This window comes from Balaenoptera borealis, assembly GCF_965194805.1.
Source record: "Balaenoptera borealis genome assembly, chromosome: 20".
In the NCBI taxonomy this organism is placed as follows: Eukaryota; Metazoa; Chordata; class Mammalia; order Artiodactyla; family Balaenopteridae; genus Balaenoptera; species Balaenoptera borealis.
In genome coordinates this window covers 23,805,243-23,816,628 of record NC_138879.1, presented here as the reverse complement: position 1 = coordinate 23,816,628, position 11,386 = coordinate 23,805,243, and the positions used below count along the sequence as shown (strand labels likewise).

The following is an 11,386-nucleotide window of genomic DNA, read 5'->3' as shown; positions in this document are numbered from 1 at the left end:
TGACTGTGCCTCCATTTCCTTACTTGTCAAATGGGAACAAGAGTTCCTTCCTTATGAGGTTGCTGTGTGGCTCCTCCCAGGCCAGTGTCCATTCAGCACAGGATCCACCCTGTTCAGAGACTAACCATGAGGAATGAACCTGCAATACCCCTCATTCCTGGTTTTGCCAGGCAGTACCCAGACCCATCCATCTTCTGCACCGACACGGGAGATCTCCATCCTTCTTGGTCACTGACCCACCTTTCGCCCCTCCTCAGCCTGGGTCCTCCTCTTCTAAACTGGCTCTCCCTGTGGACACCGCTTCCCTAAGGACTCCCAAGGGGTGCTGTTTTGCTTCCCACCAAGAGGAGGTTGGTAGTCTGGCTCCCCATTTTGCTCTGGACCATCTTTCTCCTGGAAGACCCCTCCCTCCTTGGAGACTGGAGCCACCTGGTGTCCTGCCTCCTCCCGCCTGGGGCTGCGCTCTACCTCATTCTTCCCGTGCCGTGGCTCATGGTCTTCTCACCCAGATGTTGCTCAATCTTATGTGATTTCATTATCCAAGAAGATGACCTCGCCACCCCTTGACGTCTCAGCTGCTCTCACCCCTGGTCACACTCTGGGGCTCGTCATCATCCTAAATTCCTCCACATTAAAGCCAGGCTTCCTGTTCTCTGATCTTAACCTCATTCCGTCCAGGGAGCACACACACCAGCCTCTCCCGCCTGCCAACCCTTCCATCACTCCACTATCCCAGCTTCTCAGAGGTCTCTCTCCTCCACATCATCAGATGCCTTCTCTCACTGAATCCTTCCCTGTGATATTTGCCATAATTAATCTCATCCAGCCTGAGAGTGTCTTTCCATCTTTCCCCTCGCATCAAGTGCCCCTCCTCTCTATGTTCCCTTTCTTCCCCCCCCCCCCCCCCACTCCAATCAGCTTCTACTGTCAGCATTACCTCCTGGAACTCATCTGCCAAGTCCACCAATGGCCTCCATGTTGCTGAAGCTAGTGGACCTTTTTCTGTCCCATCCCAGTTGGCTTCTCTAGAGTCTGACCCTCCCTCCTTGCAACTCTCTGTCCCTTTGCCTCTGGGACAACACCCTCTCCTGGTTTTCCCGTGACCCTCTGTGTCTTTCACAGGTGCACTTCTGAGTTCCTCAAGCCCGGGCCCGAGCCTGTGCCTCTCCTCTCGCTGCAGTCAGCCTGGGTGATCCCACACTGTCTGCACTGAGCAGCCACTCTGATTCCTCTCTCCCACCAACCCCTCCTCTGCATTCCAGAGCCTTGTCATCTCCACACGTACATCTCAAGGACGTCTCAAACCAACCGTCCAAATGGACCTCATGAACCCATGATCTGAGTCTCTCCCTGTGCCCCCTCCTCAGCAAATGCCCCCCCCCATTCAGCACCAGCCCCACTCTGAACTTCACTCTTGACACCCCCCTCTCCCTTATAGACAATCCTGAGGATGTTTCCTCTTCCGCTGACCTCAAGTCCACCCCCTGTCTCCATCTCCACCTCTGCCTGGTGCAGACCTCCCAGAGCTCTCCCCTGGGTCCTGCTATGGCCTCCGAACCCCTCTGCTTCACTCTTGTCTCTTTCCAGTCCATTCTCCACCAGGAAACTGGAGGGACCTTTCCAAAATGCAGGGTCACTCCCCTGCCTAAAGCCCTTCCACAGTTTTCTTCTGCTTTCATCAGTAACCAAACTCCCGCTCACAGTTCAAGACCTGGCCCCTGCCTTCCTCCTCCGCAGCCTCACGACCTCACCTACCATCTCTCTTCCCTGTGCTCTCTGCCCTGAAGCCATGCTGGCTTCTGCAGTTCCTCAGCCCTGACTCACTGCTATGCCACAGGGCCTTTGCACATCTGTGCCTCTTGCTTCCCCAGCATTTCCCCCACGCTCTCTCCGGAATCCATCCTCTTGTTCTTCGAAGGCTGCTACACAAATGTGATTTCCTTAGGGAGGCCTTCCCCCCTCGTCTCTCCCACAGACGAGGAAACCAGACCAGTTTCCTTGTGATACCTAGTCATGGCACTTCTCACAGTGGGTGGTTGTACATTCATTTGTCTGGTTGTCTGATTGACTTCTGCCTCCCTCATCAGACTGCGAGCAACACAAGAGCAGGAGCCTGGTCCCCCTCTGCCCACCGTTGTACTTAACAGAGTGCCTGCTAGGCGACGGGCACTCAATAAACGTTGACTGAATGTAGCAAATGAGACGTGTGTAAAGTACCTGATAGGACATAAAGTTGGCTCATTATTATTATTCAGGGAAGGCTTCCTGGAGGGGGTGGGGTTTGAGCAGGACCTTGAGGCCCTGGGGAGTGGGGGGTGGGCAGAGCAAAGGCAAAGCTCCTGGCTTGGAGGGTCTGGACAAGCCACACCTTTGCCTCTCGCCTCATTTCTTATTTGTAAAACGGGCAAGGGTTGGATAAAATGACAGGAGGCTCAGAGCTTTCCACGGCCCTGGCATCCTCACAGCCCTCCATCTTCTTCTCAAGAGGGTTAACCCCCACAGCGGGTCTAGATCCAGCCTAGTCGGCCCAGTTTTGTGCACAGACCCGTGTCCTCCCAAGTCCGGGCTATCCGGTCTGCAGTCCCTCGGTCGACCACCGGGCGGCGCTCGGAGACCAGCCGCGTGGCCTGCGGTCCCCGCGAAGATGCACCGCGGCTTGTCGGGTGCCCGGGCCCGCCCCTCGCAGCCTCCCTCCCGCCCTCCCTTCCTGTCCGCGGCGTCCGGGCCGTCGGCCGCCAGCAGCCATGCAGGGCGCGCGGGCCTGGCGGTGCCGCGGCCTCTTGCTGACCCGCGCCGCGCCGGGCCTCGCCGCGAGCCGCAGGTACGCGCGGGCAAGGGGGCCGCTCTGGCGCCCTGCGCCAGCGGGGCCCCGGGGCCAGTCTTCCCGGCGCTGGTCCCCTGTGCCTGCCCGGCCACCTCCCCACCCCCGACCCCGTGCCTACCTCCCCGAGTCCGCTCCCTAGACCTGGCCCAGACAGTAACCCCCTCCTCCCTTCCTCCCCTCCAGCTGCAGGGCTAGCTTGCCCCAGGGATTCTGTTCTGACACCACCTCCTGGAAGCCCTCCTTGAACCCCAATGCTGGGCCAAGGGTCCTTGTCCAGAAGCACCCTGGGCTGGCCTGTCACAGTCCTTAATGCTGCAGGGGCCTGTCATTACTTAGGCCTGCCTTCGGTGCCACTGTCCCAGACGGAGCCCCCTGAGATGAGGGCCAGTTTCTGATTCTTTGGGGGTCATGGGGTGTCTGGCACAGAACCTCGCCCCCCAGAAGTGCCCAGTGGGTGGATGTTGAATGAGGGAGTCCCTGATGCCGAGTTTCTTCTCATTGCCCCTCACCTGGCCCAGTCCCAAACCCAGCAGCCGGCAGCCTCCCTGCCCAGATCACACCCAGGCAGGCATGCCAGAGGGATACCTCCAGCCCAGCCACCCTGGGGTGGGGCCCGGTGAGAGGAAGAGAATGGAGCCTGAAGGACCATTCCACCCACTGTGACTCGCCCTGACCTCACAGTCATCACCCTTCCCACCGCCAGGTCTGAGAGGTTGGGGGAGACTAACCTGGCAGGGGGCCCCCAATGAGCCACCTTTCTTCACCCCCCCAAAAACACAAGGGGGAGCGCAAAGGCCACGGTCTCCCCCGTGGTTCAGAAAGGTGGGTTGGGCTGGGAACGGGGGTGTTCCAGAAGGGGTGCCAGAGGGCAGGGTGGGGTCAGGTGGGCCTCTGGGGTCGGTGTAGGGGGAGGCGGTGGACACTCCTCGCCTGACCCGCCTGCCCACGACAGGGGTAGCTCCTCCCGGGACAAGGACCGAAGCGTGACGGTCAGTAGTTCAGTGCCCATGCCGGCTGGAGGGAAGGGGAGCCGGACTAACTGCTCTCAGCCCACACCCCAGAAAGTCCCCAACCGCCTGATCAGTGAGAAGTCACCGTACCTTCTGCAACATGCCTACAACCCTGTGGACTGGTGAGTCCCTCTCCTGATGCCCTCTCGGGGCAGCTGGACCCTCACCCCTCCTACCCCCCACTGCCCACCCCCGCCCGGGCTAGTGAGTGATGCCCCACCCTGCCGGGCCTAGGTACCCCTGGGGGCAGGAAGCCTTCGACAAGGCCAGGAAAGAAGACAAGCCAATTTTCCTTTCAGGTACTGCACCCACCTTCCCTGGGCTGGGCGAGGGGAGTGGTGGTGGGTAAGGGAAGGGTTCCCTGGGCCTGGGGGCCTCCCAGGAAACTACAGGCCAGGGCCTCTCTGGCTCAGCTGCGACCCTTTGGCTGGCCCCCCTCTGACCAGTCACTGGTCCCCCCTGGCCCCGTGACCCCATTCCAGTGGGGTATTCCACCTGCCACTGGTGCCACATGATGGAGGAGGAGTCCTTCCAGAACGAGGAGATTGGCCGCCTGCTCAATGAGGACTTTGTCAGCGTGAAGGTTGACCGGGAAGAGCGGCCCGATGTGGACAAAGTGTATATGACCTTTGTGCAGGTGAGTGGTCTTCCCGGGGAGGAGTGGTTGCCCGTGCACGTGGGGCCGCTCCCCTCACCTTGGCCCTCTCTCCGCCAGGCCACCAGCAGTGGTGGGGGCTGGCCCATGAGTGTGTGGTTGACTCCCAACCTACAGCCCTTTGTGGGGGGCACCTATTTCCCCCCTGAGGATGGCTTGACCCGAGTTGGCTTCCGCACAGTGTTGATGAGGATTCGGGAGCAGGTGGGTGTGCGCTGGGGAGTGGGGGGCCGGGGGTCAAGGGTGAGGGAACAAGGGCCCCCACCCTGTGCTGACCTCCAGGTCTGCCCCTGCCGCCCATAGTGGAAACAGAACAAGAGTACTCTGCTGGAAAACAGCCAGCGTGTCACCACAGCTCTGCTGGCCCGGTCGGAGATCAGCATGGGTGACCGCCAGCTGCCACCCTCTGCTGCCACCATGAACAGCCGCTGCTTCCAGCAACTGGACGAGGGCTATGATGAGGAATATGGCGGCTTCGCCGAGGCCCCCAAGTTCCCCACGCCAGGTCAGTGCCCCCCGCCCCGTGACCGCTCCAGCCCCGGCCTGGCCTTCTGAAGCCTACCCTAGTAAGTGATCTCCTGACTCTCGTCTTGCTTATTAACTTCCCACTCTCCTGTCTGGCCAGTGACCATCTGAGCCCCAGCCTGTCTGTCAGTAGCTATCTAGCGAAGCCCTGACTTCTGGTCTTAGCAGGGACCCTCCAACGCTGACCTAGGTAACGATCACCTGTCCTGTGGGTTGACCTCCTGACCCTCAGCCTGTCCAGAGAGACTGCCTGTTGAGTGAACCCCTAACCCCAGCCTGGCCAAAGTCCTGATCACCCAGATCTCGGCCTGTTTGTCCTCCCCGGTCTCTCACCCGCGTGCTCTCGGTGTCTGCAGTGATCTTGAGCTTCCTGTTCTCCTACTGGCTCAGCCATCGGCTAACTCAGGATGGCTCTCGGGCCCAGCAGATGGCCTTGCACACCCTGAAGATGATGGCCAACGGGGGCATCCGAGACCATGTGGGGCAGGTGAGGGGGGGATAGGCATTCCCTGGAGAGGGCAGCGGGGTGTGGGCAGCAGCTGGGATCGGCCTCCAGCCCCACGTTCCTCCTGGCACAGGGCTTCCACCGCTACTCCACGGACCGCCAGTGGCACGTCCCCCACTTTGAGAAGATGCTGTATGACCAGGCACAGCTCACGGTGGCCTTTTCACAGGCCTTCCAGGTGACCCCTGATCCCAGCCCAGAGCAGAGACCCAGTCTGTCCACCTATGCCTGGCTGCCTCTTTGCAGGGCTTTCCTGGTGACTTGTGGCTCTCCCTTAACCTCACCCCTAATTCTCTCTCATATGTCCACTACCCAGCTTCCCTCCCTACCTTCCTGGGAGAACGCTGACTGCCCCTTGTACCTAGCTTTCTCTGCTTACAGCCTCCTTCCTTCCCACTCAGATCTCTGGTGACGAGTTCTACTCCGAAGTTGCCAAAGGCATCCTGCAGTACGTGGCTCGGAACCTGAGTCACCGGGTGTGTGTCCACTAAGGCAGGCGGGTCTGGCTGCGGGAGGGCTCGGGGCCTCCACTGGCTGCCCTGAAGGCTGGGGCCAGCCAACTCTCCCCTCCCCACAGTCTGGAGGCTTCTACAGTGCAGAGGACGCGGACTCGCCCCCGGAGCGGGGCATGCGGCCCAAAGAGGGTGCCTTCTACGTGTGGACAGTCAAAGAGGTCCAGCAGCTCCTCCCCGAGCCCGTGCTGGGCGCCACCGAGCCTCTGACCTCGGGCCAGCTCCTCATGAAGCACTATGGGCTCACGGAGGCCGGCAGCATCAGCCCCAGTCAGGTGAGGACTGCTGGGTCACGGGAGGGGTCCTGAAGCCAGACAGGCAAGTGGACTCCCTCGGACAAGGGCTGTTTTCTTCAGGACCCAAAGGGGGAGCTGCAGGGCCAGAACGTGCTGACCGTCCGGTATTCACTGGAGCTGACTGCTGCCCGCTTTGGCCTGGAAGTGGAGGCCGTACGGACCTTACTCAACTCAGGCCTCGAGAAGCTTTTCCAGGCCCGGAAACATCGGCCGAAGCCGCACCTGGACAGCAAGATGTTGGCGGCCTGGAACGGTGGGGTGGCTGTTTCTGAGGCCTGATCCGTTTATAGAATTACCCTTCATAAGGGCCCTTATGTATGATAGGCACCTGCTAAATAGTAATTCTTCCTTTATCAGGTTCATTGTCCTTAATTTACAAATGAGCAAACTGAGGCCTAGAGAGTTACGGTAATCCACCCGAGGTCACACACAGGGAAAGGAGCCCAGCTCTGCCTGGCGCTGGAGCTCAAACTCTTACCCGCTTACCCTATTGCTCCAGGGAGGTGTCAGAGCTTGGGGGGCTGGGATGGACATACCGGGAGGGCCCTGACTGGCGTCACAACCACTCGTGTCTCCTACCTCCAGGACTGATGGTATCTGGCTTTGCCGTGACCGGGGCTGTCCTGGGCCAGGAGAGGCTGATCAACTACGCCATCAGTGGTGCCAAGTTCCTGAAGCGGCACATGTTTGACGTGGCCAGTGGCCGCCTAATGCGGACCTGCTATGCAGGCTCTGGGGGGACCGTGGAGCACAGGTGGGGGGCCGGGCAGTCCGGGAAGGCTTGCCTCCTTGGGCATCCCATGCTTCTCTCTGCCCCTCTTCTCCTCTCTGAGTGGGCAACTAGTCCTGGCTCTGCTTTCTGCCCACTATGAGCTCTTAACTTCCCTGGGACCATTTGCTCATCTGGGAAATGGGCTAATGGGACCTACCCAAGAGCTAGATTTTGAGGGATAAACAAAAGCACGTGAAAAGGGCCTCCTCTGTGAAAGCTCCTCTCTCCCTGTCCTGTCTCCTCCCCAATGCCTGTCCCCCCAGCAACCCGCCCTGCTGGGGCTTCCTGGAGGACTACGCCTTTGTGGTGCGGGGCCTGCTGGACTTGTACGAGGCTTCACAGGAGAGCGCGTGGCTCGAGTGGGCTCTGCGGCTGCAGGACACGCAGGACAGGCTCTTCTGGGACTCCCGGGGTGGCGGCTACTTCTGCAGTGAGGCTGAGCTGGGGGCTGGCCTGCCCCTGCGTCTGAAGGACGGTCAGTGAGGATGTGGAGCTGGCCTGGGGTCCTGGACCCAACCGGGGCTTGGTTTTCCCTGGGGGAGGCGTAAGTGCAGTGTGGTGGTGAAGCGCCAGCATGGGCAGGGGCCAGGCCCTCCTGGGCTCACATCTTTACCACTCATTAACCGAGTGACATTGGGCTGGTCTTGTTGCATTGCAGAGCCTCAGATTCTTTTTTTTTTTTTTAACGAATCAATTAAATTAATTAATTAATTTATTTATTTATTTTTGGTTGCGTTGGGTCTTCGTTGCTGCGTGCGGGCTTTCTCTAGTTGGGGCGAGCAGGGGCTGCTCGTTGTTGCGGTGCACGGGCTTCTCATTGCCGTGGCTTCTCTTGCTGCGGAGCATGGGCTCTAGGCGCGCGAGCTTCAGTAGTTGTGGCTCGCGGGCTCTAGAGCACAGGCTCAGTAGTTGTGGCACATGGGCTTAGTTGCTTCGCGGCATGTGGGATCTTCCCGGACCAGGGCTCAAACCTGTGTCTCCTGCATTGGCAGGCGGATTCTTAACCACTGCGCCACCAGGGAAGTCCCCTCAGATTCTTAATATGTAAAATGGAGCTAATGTTGGCATTCCCTTACGTGGTTGACATGAAGATTAATGTAGCTCTTCTGTGAGCATGCTTAGTGGCAGTAAGTGGCACGCCTAGATAGATTGAACAAGGCCAGCTTCATCCCTACCCTCATAAAGCTTACTGTTCAGTAAGGGAGACAACTAACAGACAGTAATATTTAAAGCAAACACACACACACAAATACTTAGTTAAAATTGTGAGTGCCATGGAGAAGTAGGAGCTGCCCACCATGTACCCTGTTCCTGACTTTTCTCAGTGACATTTAGCATCACTTGATGCCTCTGGTCTGTTAATGGTCTCTCCCCCCACTCAGATGTAAGTGTCTTGGAGGCAGGATGTTGTCACTGCTTTATCCCCAGGATCTAGAGCAGGCCTGGTACATAATTAGGTGCTCAATAAACGTTAGCTGAATGACTGAAAGGGCTCTGAGAGAACAACGGTGGGGCCCAACTCAGCCGGGGAGTCATTCAACCAAGGGCTAGAGGGCAAGATGGGGCCGTGTGATCCTGGAGGAGCAGGAGAGGGATTTCAGGTGGAGGGAACAGCCTGTGAGAGGCTCTGAGTGGGCAGCCTGTGCCCTGGAGGACAGGGCAGGCAGAGGTCAGTGTGTGAGGGGAGGATGCCCAGGTGGGGCTGGATCCCTGCAGGGTCTTGTAGGTGTGGCAAGGAGTGGAAGGCTCTGGTGAGTTTTGAGTGGGTTATGATTTCCTGTGGTTTAGGTTTAAGAATGTTACTCGGACCGACGGTGGAGAAGGGAATGGGGGCAGGGGAAACAGGGCGGCCAGGTAGGAAGCCGTTAGTGGCGTTAGTCCAGGCAAGGGTCAGCAAAGGCCCAGACAAGGTAGAAGTACGAGATGGGACAAGTGGTCAGGTTGGATCTATTCTGGCCACAGACCCTGCAGATTCACGATGGATTAGAAGTGGGAGGTGAGGGAGACGGAGGGAGGGGTAGCTGGGTCGCTGGATGGAGGTATCAGCAGGGAGATCGGGGAGCCTGGGGACCAACAGCTCAGCCTGGGGCAGGTGGAGTTGAGGATGCGTGTGAGTGCGCAAAGGGTCAGTAACTGCTGGGGTCAGCATTACACTCTCAGACCTGGGGCAGGAGCCGGCGGGCAGGGACTCCTCCACCCCATCCCTCCAGCTGCCCTGGCCACAGTCCTGGAGCAGGGTCCTGGGACCCAATGACCCTCCCTCTCAGCCCTTGCCCCCCATGCACCCTGCAGACCAGGATGGTGCAGAGCCCAGCGCCAACTCCACGTCGGCCCATAACCTGCTTCGGCTGCACGGCTTCACAGGCCACAAGGACTGGATGGACAAGTGTGTGTGCCTGTTGACCGCCTTCTCTGAGCGCATGCGCCGTGTCCCCGTGGCGTTGCCTGAGATGATCCGCGCCCTCTCAGCCCACCAGCAGACCCTCAAGCAGGTGGGGCACTTGGGCAGGGACCCTGGGTGGGAGGGGAGCCGGGGCTGCAATAGAGACATGGAGTGGAGTTCCTGGGGCTGTCCCCAGAGCTCAGGTCCATGAAAGTGTGGCCTTGTGTGAGTGTGTGTAGAGGTACCTCCGAGGGAATGTCTGTAAGGCTGCTCTGTGCAGGTGGAGGGGTCTGTGTGAGTGTGTGTCTGAAGCAGGCCTCCGGCACGGGCAGGTGCCTGTGTGAGCGCCTGTGACTGGGGCTCTCAGAGGAAGGGGTTAAATATGGGTCCCTGTGGTTGCTGAAGTGTTTCTCTGAGGCTTCTGTGTGCTTCTGTGCTTCTCTGTGTGCCTCTGTGTGTCGGTATAGTTGGGTCAGCGGTATAGTGTGTGCAGGTATATGCTTGTCTGTGTGTAAGTCCCTGTGTGTTGTTGCTGTGCGTGTGCCTCTGGATGTGTATGACTCTGGAGGGAGGTATGTGACTGTGCCTGCCTTTCTGAGTGTGTGCTGGTGTGAGTGTTCACTAGTACGTGATTACTGGTCTCTGTGTGTATGCCCCGTGTTCAGGTTTGCCTGCTTATATTTGCATGTTTGCCTATATATCTCTGCCTCTGTGTGTGTGTGTGTGTGTGTGTGTGTGTGTGTGTACGTGTTCTCACCTGCTGAGCAGTGAATCCGATGCGGCCTCCTGGCAGCTGGTCTGGGGGATGCTGAGCTGAGTCCCCATTTCTTCTTAGGCATATAGGGTGGCTGGCAGGAGGATGGGGGAGCCCTGGTAGGTCTGGGTCCAGCCCCTCTGCACCTGTCACTGGAGTTACCTTTCTGTTCTGGCCAGATCGTGATCTGTGGAGACCCCCAGGCCAAGGACACCAAGGCTCTGTTGCAGTGTGTCCACTCCATCTACATCCCTAACAAGGTTTGGTCTGTGAGCCTGGCCCCACCCTCTGCCTCCCCTGCCAGGGCCCCCTCCCCTCCTCAGCTCCCCAGTATCTCCGGCTCCTTTGAAAGCCTGGGGAGAAGACACCCACTAGTGGGCCCTGCCGGTGTCCCAGTGCCCCCAGGTGACCCTCTCTGCCACTCTCCCAGGTGCTGATTCTGGCTGATGGGGACCCCTCGAGCTTCCTATCCCGCCAGCTGCCTTTCCTGAGTACCCTGCGACGGCTAGAAGACCAGGCCACTGCCTACGTGTGTGAGAACCAGGCCTGCTCGATGCCCATCACCGAGCCCTGTGAACTACGGAAACTGCTACATCAGTGACTGCCTCCCCCACCTCGGGCTGGGGCAGAAGGTGGAGCTTCCCAGCCGGCCAGAGACTCAGGCCCTGCAGGGCCCTGCAGAACCTGCGGCCACCCTTGAGCACACTGTCACCAGGTGACCTCGGCCATCCTCGCTGACCCACCATGGGCACCCACTTACCCTGGAATAAACCTAACAGCGTCCTGCGGGAACCTCAGGGCCTCAGCCTTGCTTATAAGAGAGGGGCCTCGGGCTCCAGCATGGGAGCCAGCAGCCCAGAGCCCCTTTTCTGGGAGCCCCTAGCTGCCCCCTCTGCCTCCTTGGATTCCTCTTTCACCTTCAAAGGTCACCAGGCTGACTCTGCCCCGCTCTATGGACATGGCAACCTGAGTGAAGCTGAGGTCAGGGGACCAGTAATGACCACCAGTGGTGGGGGTGTGTACTTGCACAGGAGGGGAAAGGCCAATCCTTGCCCTCAGGAAGGGTTAAGAAAGGGGCCTGCCCTCCCTTCCTATGGTCTCCTCCAATTTTAAGCTGGGGAAGAGGCAGGGGGATGCTTCATATAAGCTT

General features: G+C 59.1%; 1 protein-coding gene across 5 annotated transcripts; it reads left to right on the top strand.

Annotated features, from left to right (window-relative positions):
* The first annotated feature begins 2,705 nt into the window (after positions 1 to 2,705).
* Positions 2,706 to 11,028, top strand: SPATA20 (spermatogenesis associated 20). Of its 5 annotated transcripts, none has more exons than XM_082370996.1 (17): positions 2,708 to 2,821; positions 3,528 to 3,646; positions 3,777 to 3,956; positions 4,069 to 4,133; positions 4,317 to 4,471; positions 4,550 to 4,693; positions 4,793 to 4,994; positions 5,371 to 5,501; positions 5,593 to 5,697; positions 5,921 to 5,995; positions 6,097 to 6,306; positions 6,388 to 6,580; positions 6,913 to 7,081; positions 7,363 to 7,574; positions 9,392 to 9,591; positions 10,416 to 10,496; positions 10,667 to 11,028. In XM_082370996.1, the coding sequence occupies exons 2-17, from the start codon at positions 3,570 to 3,572 to the stop codon at positions 10,835 to 10,837; spliced, it is 2,370 nt and encodes a 789-aa protein (XP_082227122.1). In that variant the 5' UTR covers positions 2,708 to 2,821; positions 3,528 to 3,569; the 3' UTR covers positions 10,838 to 11,028. The 5 variants fall into 5 exon arrangements, with proteins under 5 accessions (XP_082227121.1, XP_082227123.1, XP_082227122.1 ...); XM_082370999.1 differs by having other exon boundaries at positions 2,714 to 2,821; positions 3,606 to 3,646; XM_082370995.1 differs by lacking the exon at positions 3,528 to 3,646 and having other exon boundaries at positions 2,706 to 2,821.
* Positions 11,029 to 11,386: the final 358 nt, after the last annotated feature.